This window comes from Amblyomma mixtum, chromosome 4 (genome assembly GCF_055824585.1).
Source record: "Amblyomma mixtum isolate Tamu chromosome 4, ASM5582458v1, whole genome shotgun sequence".
Lineage (NCBI taxonomy): Eukaryota > Metazoa > Arthropoda > Arachnida > Ixodida > Ixodidae > Amblyomma > Amblyomma mixtum.
Window position 1 is genome coordinate 9043701 of NC_143015.1, and position 24584 is coordinate 9068284.

At 48.2% G+C, this 24584-nt stretch overlaps 1 protein-coding gene across 1 annotated transcript in view; it reads right to left on the minus strand.

Moving 5' to 3' along the window:
- LOC149345644 (MIF4G domain-containing protein-like) overlaps positions 1-21270 on the minus strand; it is a 47184-nt gene extending 25914 nt beyond the window's left edge. Inside the window, exons 1-2 of the mRNA XM_089585265.1 lie at positions 21138-21270; positions 9073-9191 (exon numbers count right to left, since the gene is read on the minus strand). Of these exons, the coding sequence (XP_089441391.1) occupies positions 9073-9153 (81 nt within the window). The 5' untranslated portion in view covers positions 9154-9191; positions 21138-21270. The remainder of the gene's footprint in view (positions 1-9072; positions 9192-21137) is intronic.
- Positions 21271-24584: the final 3314 nt, after the last annotated feature.

The following is a 24584-nucleotide window of genomic DNA, read 5'->3' on the forward strand; positions in this document are numbered from 1 at the left end:
GTAAATGATCGGTGTGCGTCTCTTTCCGAAGTACGTCCGCTGCCGAGTGCTTCTGAAGCAAAGCCGACGATGACAAGGTTTTACGGCATCGGAGGTTTTGCCGGCGTGACTGGGTCCATCGACTGTTCGCATATGCCGATAAAAAGCCGCGACAGAGACAACGCTAAAGCGTACTGGAGCAGAAAAGGTTTCTTCTCGACAAATGTGCAGGTAAGTAACATTTGTTCTTCGATATTTCACATCTGGCATAATTTTTGTCAAAAGTGCCTCTTGGTGTGTGACGGGTTGCGGCAGTGTTCAACGGTACACATCACTCAAGGATGTGCCTGTCGTGTTATGCGCGGTAGCATGTCTTGCCATTCCACAGCAGGCAGAAGGGCCAAACAGTATTCAAATGGGAATCTATGGAAAGGCGTGTAGCTGTCTGGCTTTGACAGCCTATTCCTTTTTACGCGAGAGATCACACGCAGCACACGGATGCATGCACAGAACATCATACGCAAAAATGTTGTGAGCCTGGTGTAGGTGCACCTTTGCAGAGTAGTTTACAAGGCAACAGGGCACACTACATTCGCATGTATACCTGGAATTATCCACACATGCCACAAGCCTTGCAATGCCCCTACTTCCCACAGCCCTTTACCGTCAACCTAGCGTGCGTGAAGCTCGGGTTGGCAGAACTGGCTGCCCAATTATCCTTGGTACGACTGGCCGAGGAGCTGCTGAGTGCTTAATTTGTCACTAAGTAAAGTGTTTCTCTCTCTCGCTTGCCACAGTGGTCTGAACTTCCGTTTCTTGTTTCCTTTACAGGTTGTCACAGGACCCAAACTTCAGTTTTACGACGTAGTGTCAAGTTGGCCTGGTTCTGTTCACGATAACCGCATTTTCCGTAACAGCTGAGTGATGGTGAGCTACCAAGAAAAGACAATACGTGGCGTCCTTCTTGGATATAAAAGATAGACATATTTGCCCTTCCTGATGAAGCCACTCCGGAACCCGCCAACTTGCGCACAAAAAAGGCAAGACAAACAATTTTGCAGCCCCGGTGTGTGATATGCGTGTGTTATTTTTCTTGCTGCCGGCAGGTACAACAGGAGCCATATTAAGCATGAAATGCTTTTAGCTCCCGTTGTCGGCAATCTGGTGACCTCACGCCGAGACCGAGAGCCAACATCCGGGCACTGAATTCCACTCATCCGGGCTTTAAGAGAAGTTTATTGAACCCTCGATCAAAAAGGGACGTCCGTCCCTCTACAAAAACAAAGGTACATTACGGCAACTGACGTCGCCCGGTGCTAACGCACACACGCAGGGAACTTAAGTGTCCAAAACCACAAGATGTCCAAGAAAGTTCAGAGGTCCATACGCGCGGGGGAAGCACGCCGGATGGAAAAATCGCGTAAAACCCCGCGCACAAACCTCGCGCACGAACATAACGCGCGATTATTATGAGATTATTATTTTTTCTTCTCATAATGTCATACCAGCTAGCCCCTCACAGCACTCTTCTAGATAACGCGCGAACATAACGCGCGAACAGAACGCGCACCACACAGGCGCGCCACACTTAATATGGCAGGAGCCGCACCGAAACACGGCCCCTGCCCGCGACGATGAAGCGGGTGGACCAGCGCCGAAGGAACCGGTGCTCCTCCAGCGACACGAGGTCCACGCAGGCTTGGGCCAACATGCGTGCACGTGCCCGCTGTAAAATGGAGTACATGGCCCTCTGTGGTCGTCCTTGCAGAGCCGCCACACCTCTCTGGCGCCACAGCACGAATGCCCCGACGCAAAGTAGCAGGCGTACGAAAGGATCGCGAAACCTGGAGTTGGGGCTGAGGGTCGCTTCGAACATTCGAGACATGAGGACCCAAAATGTCCTGGCTACAGAACACTCAAGGCAAGGTTTCTACGAGGCCACATTGCGGACATCGGTTGGAGGGGGCCACGCCCCAAGCCGCCAGGCGATCTGCCGTAGGCAGGGCCCGCCAGCCCCGCAGCCAGCCAAAGTCTCGCACGTCTGCGGGAAGGGATGACGACGTCTGGTCCCGCCATCGCACCTCTCTGCCAAGCGCCAATTTCTCCTGTGGGGCTTCTTTTATGACCAGGAGCTCGCATACCCGAGAGGCGGGAGTTGAAATAAGCTCCACCTCTGGCAGCGGTGCGGTGAGGGACCTAAGCGTCTGGCAGACTCGCTGGAAAAACTGAGGCTGCTGGAAGGCTGTCGGGCCGACACTCCACTCATCCGGACACTGATACGAGAACATCCGGGCACCGTACGAGATTTAACGAGATTCAACGAGACTCTCTAAGCCCTCCTATGGGACCGGCATACAAGCGCCGGTTGCTCTCCAAACGAGTCACAAAAATAACTGTTACCAGTGTCTTCTCAATGTTCATCAAGATATCACTCGAGGTGTGCATTTGATAATGCACGGAATTATAATTGCCGATTTCTAATAACGCGTGCAAAAAGCACATACATGCCACGATACACTTCGTTGTCATACGTGATCTGTTAGGGCCGCTGCGGTGGCTCAGTGGCTATGGTGCTCGGCTGCTGACCCAAAAGACGCGGGTTCGATCCCGGCTGCGGCGGCTAGAATTTCTTTGGAGGAGAAATTCTAGAGGCCCGTGTACTGTGCGATGTCAGTGCACGTTAAAGAACCCCAGAAGGTCGAAATTTCCGGAGCCCTTCACAACGGCGACTCTTATAGCCTTAGTCGCGTTGGGACGTTAAACCCCACAAAAGCAAAAGCAAAAGTGATCTGTTAGGGGCTTTGAGAGAGGGCCGCTTAGAGAAAGAGCGGAGCTCCAGGGCGAGAAGGGCTTTCGGCGGAAAACTGCTTTCGCGCCCTCCCCAAGGATGGCGCTACGGTCCTACGCTCACGCATGTAAAAGACCGGCCGCTGGGCCTTCAGCTCATGCCCTTTCCCCCTCTGGCAGGCAGATGTATACACGCTCGCGGAGTATTCGAACGCGCTGCATATACATTCTTGTCAGGCCTGCGTCTCGTCGTGTCCGCGTACGCTTCTGCATCGTCCTGCATTTCAATGCCGTCACCGTCACAGCTGCTTAAGCCGAGCAATGGAGCCTGCTAAAACGAGAGGTAGGAGGCGTCTTGCGGAAAGCGATCGCTTTGCGAGTGATACGCCACAGAAGAAGACTACTCGCCCCTGCCCTGCCGACAACGAACACTAGACCCATTTCAAGATTTTGACTAGTACCATCTACACGCAATGTGTTATGCCCGTAAACATTTCATGCTTACTCTACTCTCGGTTACGGGAGAGGCAGAGATTTTTTTTATGACATGGAACTCAGTAGAGCGAGCTTTTGGAGTGTGGAAGAGGAGGTTCTTGTGCCTGGGAAAGAAGCTCGAAACGAAGACGGAGCGGTCAGCTGCCATCATCACGGCATGCGCAGCACTGACAACATTGCGGGTTCCCTGAGGGACCCAGTTCCAAATGGCGATGAGCCCGAAGAGGTTGACGTAGAACCATGCCCCCCTGACACCCTTCTGGGCACCCAGCGTAGAGCACGGCTTATTCAGTGGTGCTTCACAAAAAACCAGAGCGTAGGTGGCAGTGAGATGGAGTCTGATTAGAGGTAAAGTTGTGTGTTAAATGCTTTGCAATTACAAGTTAATATTAGCGTGAACTGAGAATGCTGCAGGAATGGTAAAATGACCTAAAGAGTTGATAGAGGGTTGAAGACAGTGTCAGAATACTAGGTACAATGAATTTATTCAGTGCTGCTTTGCAGAGAAAGCCTCAAGTTGCATGTCAAGTACAGCTTGTTTAAGCTTCTGCATTTTTTACTTTTTTTTCGCAACACACGCATCTCCATCTAATGAATTGCATTTCTTTTGTGTCTCTCATCAGTGTATATTGCTGCTCTTTTAGCGCATGCCCGTCTGCAATCATTTTCAGCCTTCATTGATGTTCAATGCGCCTTTGTGTCCGCTCATCCTCTGTAACCTGAAGCCGTGCTTTCAAGTATTGTCGATGGAGCTTCCTCCACTGCAGCAACCCGGCCACTTTGCCGACGGTGAACCACTGTGTCGTCGCTGTGTGTAGGCCGGAGAGTTGCCTCTTCTTCTTCGGCTGCCAGCCTGGCATTGCGGACAGCAGGTGTTGGCGAGCTGTGGAGCACATCATCCACCGTTTGGCTGCCATTAGCTGGGCTGTCTTGTGTGTATTCTACGAGAAATTGTAATAAAGCATTTCAATATGTTCTTGCTCAAATCAAGCAAACAAATGTCACAGAACAAAAGCAGGCCTCCTTCTTTGGCGTCTTAAGCACAAAGACTGACAGCACATCACAGTGCACAGCAAGTATTTGCTGCTGTGATCTACAGCTGTGCTGTGCTCTATAGCAGACGACAGCAAATAAGCTACGAAAAACATTACAACTACCTTTTCAGACGCATGAGCTTTTTCAGCTGTGTTGCTGTAGGAGCTTGAATACTGTGACTTTACAAATGGGCTGAGGAATCTAGCACATGCAGATGCACATTCCAGAACAGCTGCTTGCATTCCAGGACAACAGAGCAGTAAGGCATTTCGAGTATCCGCAAGTCGCAGAGAGCGGCAAAACGATTTTGATTTAGCATAAATAGATGTACTGTCGTGCTCAGTATGACTCCCAACACGCATCAGGTGGTACGAGCTCACGTCACGAATAGATACGAGTCGGGTGCTGCTCTAGAGTTCTGTATATAGCTGCCGAGCAGCTTACCAGCATTCCTGGTTCTGAACAGCACAGCATACTCATTTTCTATCGAACGTACACTCGAAGAAGGTGGCCGATACAGCGTCGCAGGTCAATCTGATCCCGAAAGTAGTAGAGTGGTAAGCTTGTTTGTAATCATTTCAGCTTTTGCGTTAATTACACAGGTTCTACTACAACTAAAATACGTGGTACGGTGATAGCAGCACAGAAAAACTGCACCAAACTCTTTCAAAGTAGCTTGCAAAATATTCAAGTATTTTGATCTCGGCTTCAAGCAGCGAAGTCGGCGTCAGCCACCGCAACACTGCCAGAACGGAATGTTATCACTTAAATAACAAACGGAGACTTACCTGTCGCGTCACTTCTCTTGTTTGCCTCGCCTTTTCCTTTTTAAACTTTTGTTTCAAACTATCCCACAACTTCTTCAGCTCTCTGACTTCTCCTGGGCGAACGTTGAGCACACTGTTGTAGTCCGCGCATAAGCGCTCCCACGCTCTTGATTTCGCGTTGAGGGAGACGGCATCAGTCTTCTTGCATTCCACTGCATTTCTATATTTCCCTACAGGCTCGATAAGGAGGTCTTTCTCCTCTTTGGAGAAGTACGCTCGGCCGACCACGGCACCACAACTTCCGACCGCACATGGCGCACACAGCAAGTACTTGTTGCCAGAGGAGCCTGTTTCTCCGCCGCATACAGCATTTTCAGAACTTTCAGCGAGAACGTGAGCAATAGAATTCGCTTTATGACCGGATATATCAATATTAATGTAGGTTCTTAAACGCAGTTCATTATTTTTGTCCAATTCTGGCATATTCTTCATATTTTTTGCATATACCTTCCACAGCAGAAGTGTTACAGGTGCCCCTTAGTGCTCCTTTCGTGAGGGAGCGTGAAGGGAGCTTTCAGAATTCGGGGGGGGGGGGGGGGGGGGCCTTGAAGGGCGCGTTAAGTTTAGGGAGCATGAGGGCCTCCTAGGTAAGGTAAGGAAATGGTCTTAGGTAGGGAGCGTTTTAGAATATTGCCTAAGTCTCTCAATCTCCCATAAAGTGTCTATGGTTTATGTCATGAAGAAGAAGGCAGAACACCGACCAAAATAAAACTGAATACTTTAAACGACGTTTCGGCTCCCACACGGGAGCCTTGTTCACAAAAAAGTACAGACGTGAAAAGGCTGGCTATTTATGCTTGAAAATGTGTCCTAGGCAGCGGGCGTATGCACTAGGAGAAAAAGCCGTCTATATCTGGAATCCTTAAAGTTAAAATGTCCCCTCAACGGCTGCACTAGTTGAAACCCTCTCTTAAGATCTTGTTGAGGGGAATTGCTGTTGAAGAAGATGATTGTTGTAGGATCCTTGACGTCTTGCAGATTCGAATTGCTCAATCACATTGCAAGAGGACACTTCTGTAGAGGTTAACTTTTTATAACAATTAAAAGCACAAAGGAAGATACAAGCAAGGAGAAAACATATTTACACTTGACTGGCTCGTACTTCTACGTGACGAAACCAGCCCCCGGTTCTGCTGAAACAGCGGGTTTTAAATCCTATGTCCCCGCCCACGGTGGGAGGAATAACCAACAGGTACTGTACAAACATCCACCCAATAACTTATTGGGGAAAGGAAAACACAACCAATCAATGATTGGGGAAAGAAGGTAGCTCATCGCGACACCGTACACATATCGTATGTACACTTTCCACCGTCACGATTTTGCTTTCCTGCTGCGAGCTTTACGAACACTCTCACTTTCCCATGATGCAGATTACTTCAACGTCCGGTTGACCCAAGTTCCAGGAAAGCCACTTCAACTCATCTGTTAAGCATCGTCGCTCCTCATGCCTGCAGCTAGCGTGATATGTCAAAGCACGCCGCTGCAGACATGGCACAAAAGGCCACGCACTGTGATGCGGCCTAACGACTCCGTCCATGAGGGGAGTTTGACCTCTCCCTTAATCCCCCGCCATCCGGCGCCCCTCGTATCCCGCTGGGTTGGCTCACCCCTTCTGTGCGGTTGTGCAGAGGGCCCAAGAGAAAGAACGTAATGGGCATTCCACTACGCGACCGGATACGGCTAACAAAATACAGCACCGCGAACTTCACTCTTAATCATTCAGACAACCGAACGCACTCTTAATCGCACTGACGGGGCACTTCCTAGTGCATACGCCCGCTGCCTAGGACACATTTTCAAGCATAAATAGCCAGCCTTTTCACGTCTGTACTTTTTTGTGAACAAGGCTCCCGTGTGGGAGCCGAAACGTCCTTTAAGTATGCATTTTTATTTTGGTCGGCGTTCTGCCTCCTTCTTCATGTACACCCCCGACCAGACGGGTTTCCGTCCAACCTTCAACTTCAAGGTTTATGTCACTTACTAAGTTTGTCTGCGGGCCTTCGTCGAAGTGCAGATGGTGTGATCACTCTTGACAGAGCGTTGTACTACGTTAGTCATTTGCACCTTTTTTAGGTGATATGTGTAACATTACGCGAATGCATAGTAGCTTCAATAGGTTAACGTTTATCGGAACCGTGAGCATTTGTGGCCACTGAAGCGACTCAGTGGACTGCAAGTGGAAATTTTGTGAGATATACTGGTGTCCTTCATCGTCCCCACGCCGGCTACTCTCCGGCACTCCGGCTATTCTCCACGTTCCCAACATGACGTGACGTCACGAAAACGCACTGGCCCCGTAGGGAAGGGGTGAAGGCCTTACCTTCGGCGCAACCCCGAGCGAGGAATGCCCGAGGGGTGAAAAGGAGGAGCTCGCGGAGGGAACGCGCCCTCTTGCCGCGGTCCTCCTGCCGAACTGCTCCGACGGACCCGATCCTGCCCGTGATCCCCAGACGACCCAACGCCGGTCGACGACGACATGTTGAGCTGCTGAACCTTGTTTTATTGGATAGAACATTCTTCCGCAGTGTGCGTTACCTCGCGTTAGGACAATAAACTATTTCCTAGCGTGCTCTGCCGTTGCCTGTTTCGTCCGAGCCTGCCGTGGCTGCGACTCTGCGCCACGTGTTAGGGAAATGTGCCGCGTACGAGTAACGTCTGAGTGTAGCCGGCACGGAAGCTCGTCTTCCCGGCCGCCTGGACGCGGAGTGACCCCATAATTTCTATTCGAATGAAGGCGTAAGCCGTCACGGTGTCACTGTAAACTGTTCCAGTATCATGGTTACCTCTGGTAAAAGAGCCGCATGCGCAGTAGTGTGCCCAGTATTCCGGTAACGGTACCTGTCACACGGCGCACAGCACGTAAAGTCTATAGTATCAATTTTTCTGGACTCAATTGTATGCAACAATTAAACGAGTGTTAGGGGTAGCACACTCTCAAAAGGTTGTGACTATAAATGTACACAGGTGTGTACATACACCTGATGAAAAATGAGACTGAGGAGGTGTGCAACGAAAGCATTCTAGAGCTCTGTCATCGTCGAACCTGTCTAGCTTGCTTCATGGATTGTGACAATGTTTACGCACGGTGTATTCCCCAGAAGAGGCACTGCTCTGAACGGAAGACAGATGTTGACACCCATACTAGCTGCCATTCAGGCCCTGAATGTTGCGCGCGCATCACGGAGGTCACAAAATCCAGCCTCTTTTGATATTAGAGAATATAGCGGTTTGACATAAAAGAAAAAAAAATGCCGCAAATGGAGCTTGTGAGCAACAGCGGAATCACTTCTCAGGTACGGAGGTTTAGAACCTCCGCTTTAATCCTGTATAGCGTCAGCTGGCTTAGCATGAAAAAAAAATGTGCCGACAGCTGTCAAATTACCCCATTGGCTGGAGGGAAGTGACGTCAGAAGACCAGATAATTCTCTCTGGCTAGAATAAGCGACGTCACTTGCGAAGAAGGCGTCAACAGCTTCTAATGCCTACGCACTGCCAACGCATAGTGTAATTTAGGCATCCCAATGAATTTTGAATTGTTAGGAGAGGGGCGGATTTTTTTATTGCGAAAGCAATACTACTCCCGAGAACGGCCTTTCGCGTAGCGGCGGCCACTTGCCACGTTTGACCTTTAGAATGACCCCTGACGTCATACTATGCCTAGTGACGTCACAGCGTGACGTCATACGAGGAGCGAGAGACGGGCTACCAACTCGGCTCGTCGGGTAACGGCGGCCGCTTGGCACGGCGCGCCGCGCTCTTCCCACTAGAGGCGCTGCATATGCAGTATAAAACACCTCCATTCGCAACCTACCAGGCTTAACCAAAGCTAAGCCCCCACCAATTTTTTTTATTTGCACATGACAACCCGATCAGTGGCCTCGAATCATTACTGAGCGCACTCGCGAAATGTGAGAGGCGTACCAAATTGGTCGCGTACGCGTCTTACCCCTATAATGGAAGCACAAATTTTGGCTCCTCTTTCCGCGCTGCGGGCGTCCTGAGTAGCAACATGGAGGATGCCCTGCATCAGCAGCTCCAACTGCTCTGGCTCAAGGGTATCAGGGTCTGAAGAAAGAGGAAAGAGGCCGCCAGAAAATGAACACAATGCAGTCATTGTGGATTTAAAATAAAATAAAGGCTAAATTGTCCACGAGAACAGCTTTGGGGTGTTGTCACGAAGAACTCATCCATCCACTGTGTCAGGCTCTACTGTTACCAGTAAATGCCACAGCTGCTCATTAATAATTTGTACCATCAAGAGCCTTTAAATCAAGACCTACTGAACTACAGACCTGCACAAACGACCCTTCCCCAGCGCGCAGGTTCTAGTTCATGCCTTTTGCCACTAGGATAGAAACATTACGTGCGGCGTGGCTCTGATATATACCTGTTGAGAAAATTGCCTACTCCGTCATTTTATTTCAAAGACGGCAGTTTTGTCATTTGTCCACGTAATCATCATCATCCATTTATCTGTGCTAGGCACGGTGGTGCCGACGAAAAGAAAGGGAACAAAAAAGCAAGACGTGTTTTACACTCTTCGAGACCGAAAAAAGTCGTTATTACGGCTTTTTTCATTGCTGATGTTTAGATAGCAGAGAAAGATAAAACAAATCTATTAAATAGCGTGCAAAAAAATGGCAAACGATGATGATGATCATAGCAGACGAATACGTCAATTGAGCGCCCTCAGCCGCCAGAAAGCTAACTGAAGTTGGCGCGCGCTGCTCCATAGGACCCCGCCATGTGTGCAGGTCTGTAGTTCAGTAGGTCTTGGTTTAAAGAACAGCCGCTAATATATCCGCATTGTTGAGGAAAACTATCCTCGTTATCACGTGGATTATGCGATATAAGGAAGTTCTACACGCCTGCTGAACTAAACCTTTAAAGCAGTGTTTACTGTGTTTACACTGGACCTCGACCCCGAGTTGGAAATACATTCGCACGCCAGAAACTTACGAGAACCTCTGCTAACTGAGCTAACGCATTGCAGACTTTTATATCACCTGGTCAGTGGCTATTGGCCTACAAATCTCCACCTGCGCTTTCCGCACCGAGGCCATTAAAGAACTATAGACACCTAATTTTATGAGAACAAAGAATAACTGCACAAAAAAGGACGGGGCAAGAGAAGAAGAACCACACGGGACAAACGCAGACTAAAAACTGATTTATTCCACCAACTCCTCTTTCCTTCAACATCAAAGCGCATGCGCACCAACCACAAAAACAAAAGCCACACTCATCTCGTGGAATCAAGGAACTCCAACCCCTTGCGGTACAGGTGTACTAAAGCATCGCTAACACATTTGTCAGGCCCTAATCTCGCGATTTCCAAGGCTTCGATAATTTCCCGTTCTTTCTTATTCCTCGCGCGTCCGATAACCTTAGTCCTGTCGAAAAGCGGATTGCAATCTTTGTCATCAGGCTTGCAAGTGTTACAATGCTTAGGCAGATGCTGCCCCCTTGAATCAGCTAAGGAATAGACGATATGCGAAATGCGCAGCGCCATCTCTCGGCGCTCCGAGAACTAAGTCCTCCATGTTGGTACGGTACAGAAAACGAAACCGCTGCCTAGCGTTTGGTTAAAACGGCTGCGCTTGGTTTGAAAAGTAAAATGCCGATGCAGTGTTGCGCTACCATCTCCACTGTGAAAAGACACTACGATGCGTGCCAGAACTAGGTGCGTTCCAGCTTTTCGCTTTTCTATTTTTTTACTCCGTCCCAACGTTTTAGTAACACAAAACGCCATGCGAGGTATCATGTGTCAGCACGCGGATCAGTGCGCAGCTTTCGCTTTCTGCGCTGATTTTTGACAAATCTCTCGAGGTGATTTGCGTTTAAATTAAGATAAGGACCACAGCCTTTGTTGTCTCTGATCAAAATTAAAAGCCGATTTCATGCATTTATCAACTCTCCGGTCGGGCGTGAATATATATACACGCATACTTGAACAACGTAATAGAGAAGACAATTTTTTTGAGTGGGCCAATCGCTCGTGCCGTGGCGAAATAAGTTCACTCGAAGAACCATATGCCGATTACTGCTTAGTTTGCTACGTGTTCAGTTAAGTTTTTCCCGTGTTCAATTAGTTTTAGAAGGGCGAGCAAACTCTCTGGACCACACGTATATGTTATGCGCGTTAAGGAGTCTTTGTGAAGCAATACCCCCTACGTATAAAAACTGAGGTACGAATGCTTTATTTCTTGAGGATTCCTATGCCTTCGATATCTGCGGCGACGAAAATCTAAAAAAAAAGAAGCGAATAATATAGCTACTTTATTATGAAGGAGGGACGCATTTCTAAGCTAGAAAGTACGTGCAACAGTGTTCTGAAAACGCTTCAGGCCATCAGATTTTATTATCGTTGTGGCAAGCTCCAACAGCTTGCTTCGCAACAAAGCCATTTGTCCAAGTTTGGGAGTAAGCTAATTACGTTTCGGAAGCAACCGAACATGCTTATTTCGCCCCTGCACACACAGCTTGACCAGCGTATCGAGTCCGTGCATGCACCTAAAGCTGTAGCATCTTTCTCTAATCAAGCCGCCGCGGTGGCTCAGTGCTTATCTGAAAAAAAAAAAGCTGCGTCTTTGCTTACAATATTTTGAATTATATGTGCATGCCTACTTTCCTCTTGTTAATGTCGACTGACTGCGTCTTAAGCAGAACGCGGTTTCAACGAATTGTGGCGAAAATCAACCGACGCCGGGCTCTGAAACGGTGACGTTGAAAACCGCGGATGCGCATTGCACATTACAGTAAAGGAATCGAATTACGCAGCTAGTCGAGGGTCTTGTGTGATTATATTGCAATGCACGAAGCTCCTGGCGTCGGCGCGAACGAAAGTTCGCACTGTCACAGAAGTTTGTCAACACACGCGTGCGCACTCACCGCAAAATAACCGCTCGCTACCCTACCAGATGAATTCGCGTCCACCTGGGAATAAAATAGCCATGATAATGCGTGATGCTTGAACTGGTGCTTTAATGCGAGCATTAAAACGACAACAGCACACGGTCACGGTTCGCCTTTCCAACCCAATTTAGAGTGCCGATTATTGCGATCATCAGCGCCAGACTTCAAGCGAAGCTGAGGACGCGGTAGGAGTAAGCTGGCGCTTAGTAAGGCTGAGATCTGGGCGAGTTGGTATGCATTCATACTGGTGAAAAGCGCAAAAAAGGCGGGAGTCTTGTTGTTGTCCCGCCTTTTTTGCGCTTTTCACCTGTATGTAAGCTGGCGCTTATTGAAAGCACCTACATTTGGTCAAAGATCCGCTGTGAAAACAACGCAGCAGCTGAAGCTTGCCTGTTGAAATTCCACTCGCAAGAAGAAAGTACGCATAGCAAACGAGATGCACCAGCTCGACGAGCTCGACCGAGCCAAGATGGAAACCAGAAGTTGAGGGCGCGGTGTTGCCAGACCGCCAAGCAATTTCGCATATCGCCTATTGGCATGCTCTAATAATCTAATGTTGATGCAGCGGCCAGTTCGCCCTATGTACACCCTACCACAACTCAGGGGAATCAGATAAATTACATTGCGCCGCCGCGGTGGCTCAGTGGTTATGGTGGTCGGCTGCTCGAAAGACGCGGGTTCGATCCCGGCTGCGGCGGTTGAATTTCTTTGGAGGAGAAATTCTAGAGGCCCGTGTATTGTGCGATGTCAGTGCACGTTAAAGAACCCCAGGTGGTCGAAATTTCCGAAGCCCTCCACTACGGCGTCTCTCATAGCCTTAGTCGCTTTGGAACGTTAAACCCCATAAACCAAACCATAAGTTACATTGCATGTACAGTGTACGAACTTATTTCTGTGGTTAATGCCACACACAAATAAAGTTGTTACCAACCGAACCAACCAACCCAACCAATGCCACACACAACTTTCTTTTGCTTATCTTTTCTCGCTAAATTGCACAAACGCGGCAACTTGCAAGGTGCAGAAAAAATGACCTCAACGCCGAATTTACCGGCGACCTTCTTGTCCCGTCCTTTTTTTGCGCAGTTATTCTTTGTTCTCATAATGTCGTACCAACTAGCCCCTCACTGCACTCTACCTAATTTTAGTAGCGTGTTTTCACCTTTCGAATGATGCGTTAGAAAGAGTATATAATAGATCACTGCGTCGTATTCGGCTGTGACCGGTAATCAATTTAGAATTTCATTGCTGTACTCATGATGTTCAGGTTTCATCAACCGAATGATAGCTGTGGCGTGTGGTTGAGCTTTAGGCCACGTGAGCTACGAAAAAACATGCGAAATAAACGCTACAGCACTTACGCCGGCCTTCTTCAAGAACTTAATTAACAACGAGTGCGTCCAAGCAGCTATATTACCGTTTTTTTCTGCGTGCTTCACGTGAGGTAAAGGTCACGTGACACACACGTGACGTGACGTAAAGGTTACTACACGTCACAGTCATCCTTCGGTTGACGAAACCGAAACTGAAACAGCGTCAGGAAGAAAGTAATTTATGAACAATTTAGCACTCGTTGGAAAATATAATAATAATAATTATAATAATGATCATAATAACAATAATGTTTATTTTTCTATCAAAAAGATGGAGGGGGCCATGGGTAAAAGCTTCATAACAGCTTGACAAGAGCCCATGGTTCCCTCTACAAGGCGATACGAAGGCACACGTGAAACACACGCAATGCAAATATATTGTTTATGGCTTGACAAAACGGTGAAAAAGAAAAGCTATTTGCATTACTGCAAACAAAGTGGCGCAGCTCGCGAACCGTAGCGCAGCGTAAATCAAGTAGAGAGAGAGAGAGAAAACTTTATTACAACAGGAATTCGGGGCACGCCCCAGGGGCCCCGCACGACCCCACTCCACTGAAGTGTTTATGTTCGTAAGGTCCATAACACTGGCAGCCCGGCCGGTGGCGATGGTCTGCACGGCCGGGTCGTCCGAGTGTAGCAGCGGCTCCCAGTCCTCCCAGGTCTTGAGGTTCTCTAGGTCCCGCGGGGGAGGGTCCGCCGGGCAGAGGGAAAGGATGTGGAGGGAAGAGGCGAAGGGTTCTGGGCATAGGGCGCATGCCGGAGTGGGATGATAGTGGGCTAGGATAAGGGGTGAGGGGAGAGTGTGTGTCTGTTGTCTGCGCCAGAGTGTTGCGTGTTTGTTATCTAGGGAGGGGTGGGGGGGGGGGTAGAGCTGGCGTGAGGCTCTGTAGGCCTGCATCAGCTCACTGAATGAGTGCATGCGCTCCTTCGTGAATCCCGCATCCGAGGCCATCTGAGCCCGGTTTAAAGAACCTCGATCTAAAAGGTTGGCGGCCTCATTTCCGGGATTCCCGGAGTGCGCAGGCACCCATATCAGCTCCACTTGGCGGGGCGGAGGTGCATCGGGCGAGTCCAGTATGCCAAAAGCAGTACATTATCGCAATATATAACTTATTGATCTTTGTATCATTTGAAAAACAAAGCACGCAAGCAAAAGTTTGTCCTCTATAATCCTTTAATCCAGTATAATTTCCGACCGAACACGATGCGAGTTTGGTTGCGCTCATTTTAAGAATGGCTCATTCTCCCGTCCGTCCGTCCGGCGTTACATCCAGCGCCTGGGGTGACTCATCGACGAGCGCAGCTGCCAAAAGGTGGCGTCATCTGTGACGGGTGTCCACCGAGATATGTGAGACAGTTACTGCGTCACTTCCTGTCCTCAAATGCAATTTTCTTTTTCTTCATTACGGCAGCTCTTTCTCCTTTCACTCCCACTTCTCCCTTCCTCTACGGTGCGGTTCGGGTGTCCACCGAGATGACAGAGAATTACTGCGCCATTTCCTTTGCTGAAAAATGCGTTGCGTTCAAAGGTGTTTCCAACGGGCAAGGCATCGCGCCGACTGGGCGTTCCGTTGACTCCCTGGAAGCGTTGCAACGCGCTGTCGCGTTCCACTCCTAGGATGGATGGAAAAAACTTTATTGTCAATAAATTGGTGTTCTTGACCCTTACGGGTCACTGGGCGCCGTGGTCGATCCTTGGTCCAGGATGCTGCACTTGACTGCTGCCATCGTGGCTCGGCGCACAAGGAATCGTTGCGCTTCCTCGTCCTCGCTGGCCAGCAAGTGCTCCCACTGCATCACACTCGGGTTTATTCTTGGCTCTAAGTCTGCCTTAGGGCAGGTCCATGTGATATGTTCTAGTGTAGGTTTACCCTGACACCACGGACATTCGTCTGCATATTGTGTAGGGAAAATCTTGTGTAGTTTGTGAAGGTGTGGGTAGGTACCGGTTTGTAGTCTGCGCCAGTCTACCGCCTCCTCTTTGGTGAGCCTTTTGTGTGGGGCTGGGTAGCGTTTCCGCTGACCCCTGTAATGATCGAGTATATCTGAGTACGTGGGGGTAACTGGGTCAAAGGTGCCTGTGGTGCAAAGGGCTGAGTCTGCTCGGTTGACGTATTCTCGAGCTAACTCGTCTGCTGCCACGTTGCCCCTCATCCCCTCATGTCCCGGAACCCACACTATACTATGTTTAGTGTTTTTGTGTCTTCTCGTCGTGTGTAGAATATGATTGGCGATGCTGTCGATCCTGCCTCTTGTGTAGTTTCTACATGCTTGTTTGGAGTCCGTCACTATAGTGAGGTTGCGTCCTGTTGCGTTCCCGTGCGATATTGCGAGAGCAATGGCGGCTTCTTCAGCTGCTTCTATGTTTGGGTTGTTTATCGTTGCGCTGGTTATTTCTTTCCCTCCTTCGTCTGCTACAACGGCGATTGTTTTGCGTTGGTATCGGTACTTTGCTGCGTCCGTGTAGACTACGTTGGGATTGTCGCTGAGTTCCCTGGTGAGTGCTCGGACTCTGGCTTGTCGTCTTTCATGATGTAAATTCGGATCCATGTGTCGTGGTATTGGTCTTACCCGGATGTTGTTTCTGTCTTCATTATTAATCTGTTCCTTGTCTCTTTGTGTACCTAGAGGTAGCCGTAATTTCTCCAGTAGGTGTCTTCCCGTTCTGGTTTGAGTGAGTCTGTCTAATTGCGCACTACGTTGCGCTTCTCGTAGTTCGTCGAAAGTGTTTGATACTCCCAGGGCCATTAGTTTTTCGGTTGGTGTGGACATTGGAAGTTTGAGCGCCGTTTTGTACGCTTTGCGTAGTATGGTGTCGATTTGTAGAGTCTCTTGCTTGTTTAGTTCGTGGTAGGGGAGGCTTTACGTAACCCTGCTCGTGACGAGGCTGTCAATGAGTCTTAGGGTGTCCTGTTCTCTCATCCCCTTCTGTCTACTGCTGATTCTTCGCACGATTCTGGCGACTTGCTCTGTTGTATTCTTAATAGAGGCAATGGTTTTGCTACATCGGCCTGTGTTTTGCAGCCACATTCCAAGTACCCTGACTTCCGTTTTCTCAGGTATTGTATCGTTTCCGAGTTTCAGGGTGATTTGGGAGTCGTATTTTCGTGTACCTTTTTTGATTCTTACGTATTCTGATTTTTCTGCTGAGCACGATAATCCTCTGGCCCTGGCGTATTGTTCAGTATGGTCGATCGCTTTTTGTAGCCGCTCTTGTTTAGCTGCTAGGGAGCCTGTGGTTGTCCATATTGTTATGTCATCTGCATACATTGCGTAGCTGATGTTTTCTATTTCGTCCAGTACTTTCGTGAGTCCTATCATCGCTATGTTGAATAGTAGCGGTGATATTACTGAGCCTTGCGGGGTACCCTTGTTTGGCACCGTGAAGCTCTCCGATCTTGTATCTCCGATGCCTATCGTAGCTGTTCGTTCTGTGAGAAAGGCTTTGACATAATGGAAGGCTCTGCTTCCACAGTTTATGTTATTGAGACCTTCCATGATGGCCGCATGTCCCACGTTATCGAAGGCTCCCTTTATGTCGAGTGCTAGCACTATGTGTTCGCCGCTTCTTGGTATTTCAGTGAGGACATCCTCCTTTAATTGTAGGAGTACGTCTTGCGTGGACAGTCCCCTTCTGAAGCCAAACATGGCATCAGGGTAATATCCCTTGTCCTCCATGTAGTTTGTGATCCTTTCATTAATCACCCTCTCGTATATCTTCCCTAGACAGGAGGTTAGGGAGATTGGTCTCAGGTTTTCAATTTGGAGTCTTTTACCCGGCTTGGGTATCATAATTACCTCTGCATGTTTCCATTCCGCCGGCACGATTCCTTTTTCCCAGATAGCGTTTAGGTACTTCGTAAGCTCGGCGATGGCCGTGTCTCCCATGTTTCTAATGGTAGCGTTATTTATTTTGTCCTTTCCAGCTGCCGTATTCTTTTTTGCTTCCCCTATGGCTGCCCTTACTTCCTCCTCGGTGATTGGCCTATCCATCTCGGGGTTGTTTTCGCCGGTGTATACTTGGTCTTGCTTTGGTTGCATGATTGTGCCGTAGCATTTTTCCCTCAGTGCTTGTGTTAGTTGGTCTTCCGTTCCAGGGAAGGTGTGGAGTAGTTTTTTCATGGACTTGCCGCTTTCCGTTTTGGTTTTTGTGGGGTCTATCAAAGCTCTTAGTATATTCCAAGTTCGGGCCGTGCCTAGTGTTCCTCTAAGTGTTTCCGTGAACTGTTGCCAGTTTTGCGTGGCGATGTTGTCTACGTGTTCTGATGCCTTCTTAGTCAGTTCTGCGATCTTCAGCTTGAGTTTCCTGTTGTGTTTTTGCTGCCGCCATCTCCTGATAAGGCTTCTTCGTGCTTCCCATAGGTGAAGTAGGTGGCTGTCTACGTCTGGGTGTTGTTCCGTGCGAACGATCATCTTCGTGTATTTTTGTCTGACCTTCATAAGCTCCGTGCACCACTCTTCTATGTTGGTTATCGGTTTTATTATTTCGTCGCTGTGGTTTCTGAAGGCTTCCCAGTCTGTGATTTTGGCAGTCCCTAGGCATCTCTTCATTTCTCCGGCGGCTATTTCTAGGTTAAGGATGAAGTGGTCGCTCCCTAAGGTTTCCATTGTATTTTCCCATTGGATATTCTCGTTATTTTTTGAGAAGGCTAGGTCAGGCGTGGTGTCTTTGCAGACGCTGCTTCCTATCCTCGTCGTAGTTGTGGGGTCATTAGCTAGCTCCATGCAGTATTTTTCTGCGCTTTCTGCTATGCTTTTACCTTTGGCATTGAGTTTTTGGTACCCCCCAAATGGGGTTTGCCGCATTAAAGTCTCCTAGGATCAACAGTGGCTTCTGGCCTGCCATATCGCTGGCTTTTTTGAACAGTTCGTGTATTCTGGGGTTCTTTTGTTTTGGGGGGCTGTATACGTTTATGATGAAAGCGCTGTCATCCGCTGGTTTTTCTGGTACAATTTCTAGTACAGTGTGGTGTACGTCCGTATCCGGTATGTTGGTTTTGCAGATTGCCGTAATTGACTTATGTACTAAGGTGACGGCCTTGCCGGAACAGTCTCCGTCATACATCTCGTATCCTGTTATGCTTGTTTTAGTTCTGGCCCCGTATTCTTGGATGGCAATGATGTCCGGCGGTTTTTCTTGGTTCTTTATGAGATGGATTAACTGAGTTTGTTTTCCTTTTATTCCTCTACAGTTCCATTGCCAAATTTGCAAGCTTCCTTTCTTGTTTAGCTTTGTGTGTTTGTCGTTAGACATTTTGTATTATTGCTTCCTGCTCGTCGGAATGGATGGGCCTATTGCTCATGTGTTCTCTCATGCGTTTGCTGTGTGCTTCCTTCGTTGTAGTCGCTACTTTCCCTTTAATGTAGTTGTATTTTCCGTCCATTTTCTCCAGGTCTTCACTGACTTTGACATGGTGTTTCATTATTGCTAGCAAAGTTGCTCTTACCATCTCCTGATCGAGTTCTTGTATTTCTTGTAGTTGGTGTTGTGCCGCCTTTATGGCGGCCACCTCTGCGGATTCTGTCCTACGTTGGTACGTTTCTACTTGATCGGCCTCCGTGATGGACATGGGTTGTCTGGCGTGTTCGAGGTTTTTTAGTGCGTTCATGTATTGTGCTTTTTGTCTTTGGAGTTCTATTTTAAGATGCGTGTTTTGTTCTTCTAACTCTTTGACCCTTTGATCGCTTTGAGCAAGTCGCTGTTCTAGTTTTACTATTCTGTCCTCAAGTTGCATTGTCTTAGAGTGTGACACAGTGGTTGCACAGTTATGTCCAATTGGCCAGCTCACCTTCTTCTCCGGTCTCTGCTGTGGCTGGTTGAGATCTTGCTTCTTGTTTTCGCTCGCCAGGCCTGGGAAGTCCCCTTTGCGTTCCTGGAACCCGCTGTTTTCTTTGCTCGTTGTCGACCTGGATCTGGATCACATCGCTGATCTTGACCTCGATCTCGTGCGCTTGTCGGCGTTGCTGCTGAGTGTTGCGTTGTTGTCTGAACGAAGCAGTTGCTTCGTTGCGTCTGCCCCTTGTTTTTCTCTGGATCTGCTCGTTCGTGTAGCAGCGTCCCCGGTGTCTTGCGTTCGCTGTCCCGGCGATCCAGCGTCCCCGTTGTCTTGCGGTCGTTGACCTGGCGGGGTCTTGCCTTTCGGTTGCCCCGTTTGGTACTTGGCTTTTTTATACCGCATCTCGCAGTCCTTGTCTCCAGTCCTTGTCTCCACCGCAGAGCGCACATTTTCTTTCTTCGCATTGATGGTTTTCCTGGGGGTCCCGGGTTCCACATGACTTGCGTACCTTCACCTGTGGGGTGGGGCACACGTCTGTTCTGTGTCCAGGCTGCATGCATGTGTGGCACACCTGCCTTCGGACTCGGTACGGGTAGCATTGGTACTCAGCCCCTGCAAAAATCACTTGCTTGGGAAGGAATTTGCCGTCGAAGAGTAGCATTGCTGAGGAGGATTTACCCAGCATTCTCGCCCCGACGATTTCGACTCCATGCGTTCGGACTCTAAGTTCCGCCAGTAGGTCTTCGGTCTTGAGGCCCGGCTCGACTCCGTGGATGACTCCTCGGATCACATCATCCGGCGCCGCAATGTACGTGTTGACTTCGTAGTTGACGCCCTTGATGTTGAGTTGTCTTATTTGCTTGATTTGTCTTGCCGTCTCTTCAGATGGCGTGCTTGTGATGATTATGTTGGATCCAGGTCGGATTCTGGTAATGAAGTTCTCTCCTCCGCATGCTGAGTGGTGGCCGGTAGCCGCCTGGATTGCTTTCGAGATGAGAAACTGTGGAAACTCTTTCAGTTGCAGCCCTTGCTTAGGTCTTATAATGACTTTCACGTCGGTCTTAGGTAGCGGTGGTATCCTCCGCGATGGCGCCTTGCCGCCTGTCTTCTCCAAATTGATCGCTGCGTCCCGTCCGACTGGCGTCTGTAGCCTCCTGGCTTCCGCTCTGGCTTTCTTTTCTTCTTTTGCTTGTTTGAGCTTTTCTCGTCGTCGCGCCCTGGCCCGCATAACTGGCGTCCAGTTATCCGCGCCATCGTTGTCGTTTTCCTCCGCGTCCGTGTTAGCGTCGCTCGCGCGTTCCCGGCACGTTTCGGTAGAACTTTCGTCCTCAGAAACTTCGTCTTCCATGTGAGAATCCTCGCACTGTGAATCCGCGCTTTGCACGCCCTTGTGAGCGTTTCCGCTCCCGCTGGGGCTAGCTAGCATCTCTCCGTCGGCTTCTGTCTCGGCGCAAGCGGCGAGGTCTAGCGGAGGCCTTCGTCTCGTTAGGCTTAGCTGCGGCGGTTCGCTGGCGAACTTTACAACTCGATAAAAAGTCGCAAAATTGGCCTACCGTTTTGAAGTTGGTATCCAGATGCGTCGGATATCTTGCTTTCCTCGCACACCAAAAATGGTTGGGCCACGTCCGTTTTAACCTGGTAAAATTAGCCCACAATGCGGGAGGCGGTCCGACATGCGTCCGCTCCCACCACCAGGCTACGTCTCTCTCTCTTCCACTCCTAAAGGCGAAGCTTAAGCGTCATCAATTAGTGATTTGTCCTTACTTAGTAATTAGTACTTAATTATGCGTGACGTCATCCAGTGGTGGCGTCACCAGTGCCACAGGGGCAGTCAAAGTGGTGCGGAAAACGCTTTCGTCTCTACGCACTTTAGACAGTCAAAGTGGCCCCTGAATTATTTGCCTCGTACGGATGGGGGCCCAACCAGGAAAATTCGAGACGCTTACCTTGAAATGCTTTTGCAATGATGCCGTTCCTTGAACGAAGGTCTTTTTCCGCGAAGTGGCGCGATTGTTGCTCTCCCCGTTTCACCGGGGCCCTTGCCTGGGCTGGTTGCGGGCGCTGCGTGTTTGGAAGAGGCTGTTGTAGGTAGGAACGCTTTTAGACTGCGGTGTATAAAAGCTTTAAAATAAGCAAGAGTAGCGACATCCCTGATAAAAATGGTCTATAGACAGTCTATAGACTTCTTATTGACTCTATTGACTTCCTATAGATATTGCTTTTGGTCCATTCATAGTCTATAGACTGTCTATTGACTAAATTCTACTAAAAGTGTATGGCCATAGATCTATAGATTGTCCATAGACTGTCTGGCATTTTTATTGACTATAGACTGTTCTCTAGGATTTGTCTGTAGACAGTCTATAGACTTTATAGACAGAAGTCTATAGACACTCTATAGACTGTCTAAAACTTTTTTTGTAAGGAATGCTTTGATGACTGCCGCCCTTCTCCTAGCACCCGCACTCTTGTTCGATTCAATCATAATCCAGGGATTTGATTTTGGTCTCAAAAATATCATTTACATGAAACAGTGGGTCTTTGAGATAGGTAAGCGCCAAAAAAAAAGACGAAAACAAGGCGAGAGGACGACGACACAACGCAGAAGAACGCGGGGTCTGTCACGGGAGGAAGCAACCATCCTACAACATCTGCACAAGAACTTTGCCTACACGTCGGCATAAATTTTTATATAATATTAAGTTATTGCGAGAAATCTAATTTTTCCACTGCATCAACTGTCAATTTTTTCTGTCCTAGCATCTTTGGGAACGCGTCGTGCTAACATACATACAAGAAGTAGTAACTCATATAAGATACCACGTTTTCGCACCGATTACAAATTACAAATGTTGTCTTATAATCTGCCCCATGTTTTACACACATATCAAGATACAACGGGATACAAGAAAGCTGAGCTCCGGAAATATTTTGTTCAAATGCCATTCTATGCCTCCACTTCTTGATTGTTGAACGTTTGGTTGAGTGTTAAGGTATCTTTCTTTCAACATAAGTATGACCATTTCAGTGTTCTCTTCTTTTTTTCTGCATTATTCGAGTCAATGTATATATGTGTCGAGTGTTTTCTTTACTTAATCTTCTACTGTATGTGCGACTGGTTTTGGAAAATTTCCTGTGCCGCTCGTGTGCTACTGCTTGTAGGGGTTTCCTGGACCCAGTCAAGCTGCCCAGGCAGTTTCTAGCCAGGAAACCCTCCAGTTGAAACTGGAAAATAAACTTATTGACTATTGACTAAATACACAAAATATTCTGCACAGCGTCACCTATGGGCTGCAGGTGCGCTGGAGCTAAGTGCTTGTGGCCGACGTGGATTTTCTTCTTCTATGCATAGCAAAGGATAGGGTTAATGGGAGAGACATGGGAGAGGCCTTTGCCCTGCAGTGGGCGTAGTCAGACTGATGATGCGATGCTCTGCGTGAGTGGCTGTGTATATCGCAACCCTCTGATTGTGCCAAACTGCAGTTTGGTTAGCCAAGTTTCTTTTTGAAATCGCGGCGTCCTCAGCCATATTTTGGGGCGGAGTTGCTTGCATTATTTTTCTAGTTCTTTTGCAACATGGGTGTATCGAACCTTTGAGCGCTTTTACTGGCCCGGAAAAAAACGGCGTTTTATCCCATGCTTGGGAGCAAAGCTGAAACAAATGCCAATTCGTTCTACATCTTGGTTTTCTGCGCGCTGCTACACAACACTACAAGAGGAGCAACAAAGAAACAGACAAGTACAATTACAAGTAATGTTCAACAGCCTAACAAGGAAACAGCAGTTCGCAATTGGTAGCCAGGTGCTGGAAGTAGTAAGAGAATATGTCTATTTAGGGCAGGTAGCGACAGCTGATCCAGATCATGAGAGGGAAATAACTAGAAGAATAAGAATGGGGTGGAGCGCATATGGCAGGTTCTCTCAGATCATGAATGGCAGTTTACCAATATCCCTCAAGAGAAAAATACACAACAGCTGTATCTTACCGGTACTCACCTATGGGGCAGAAAAGTGGAGGCTAACAAAGAGGGTTCAGCTTAAGTTAAGGACAACGCAGCGAGCTATGTTAAGAAAAATGATAGGTGTAACGTTAAGAGATCGGAAGCGGGCGGAGTGGGTGAGGGAACAAACGCGGGTTAATGACATCTTAGTTGAAATCAAGAGGAAGAAGTGGGCTTTGGCAGGGCATGTAATGCGAAGGCAAGATAACCCTGGTCTTTAAGGGTAACGGAGCGGATTCCAAGAGAAGGCAAGCGTAGCAGGGCGCGGCAGAAAATTAGGTGGGCGGATGAGATTAAGAAATTTGCGGGAATATGGTGCCCGCGGCTGGCGAGGGACAGGGTTAATTGGAGAGACGTGGGAGAGGCCTTTGCCCTGCAGTGGGCGTAGTCAGGCTGATGATGATGATGATGACATACGAGGCGTGAGCTCAACAGTTTATTACACATGTAGCACTTGCCTTTTGCATAATTTTAGCGCATGGTGTGTCCGGTTATTTGGTCATGATGATGCAGGTCTCTATCGGGTCTTGATTACGTATATGTTTCTCTTAAGGTAATGGAACGGCCACTAGCAAACGTTTCACTATATGCTTCCAAGATAGCGCAGCCGCTCCAATCTCGCTCTTTACCCTTTCATTTTCATGTCATATTGTGCTGCTCTTTCCAAACAACGTATGCTACTTGTGCCGAACACAATGGGTAGCCAGGTTCCCTCCCTTACAAAAAAGTTTTAGACAGTCTATAGAGTGTCTATAGACTTCTGTCTATAAAGTCTTTAGATTGCCTGTAGACAAACCCTAGTGAACTGTCTATAGGCAATACGAATGCTATAGACAGTCTATTGACAATCTATACATTGATGGCCATACACTTTTAGTTGACTTTTATCTAAAGGCAGTCGATAGACTACGAATAGACAAAAAGAAATATCTATAGGAAGTCAATAGAGTCAATAAAAAGTCTATAGACTGTCTATAGACCATTTTTATAAGGGCTGGAGCGTAGTCAGACCACACTTCTTGGAATGTTCGCTTATTCTTTTCTTAATGCATCTTTCGGATTGCCCAAAATAATGTTTTATGCATGAGACTTGAATTTTTAAGCTATGCTTGTGCCGCAGTAGACTTAGCTGTTTCTCAGGGCTATTTCGCATTTGAGCCTTTTATCTTTGTCTTCTTTTCTGCATGCCTTAGAGCACACAGTGATCAACCTTTGAGGCGCTGTGAAAACAATCAAGACATTACATCGGCAATCTTTTTTAACTCGTGGGTTACCTTATTAATGTAAGGTAACAGGACGCGGTGCTTCTCTTCTGGTTGCCTTTGGGTGCGTTTACCTCACGCGATCGAGTTTATGCTTTTCCTGCTACTGAAGCACGCAGGACGCTCGCAC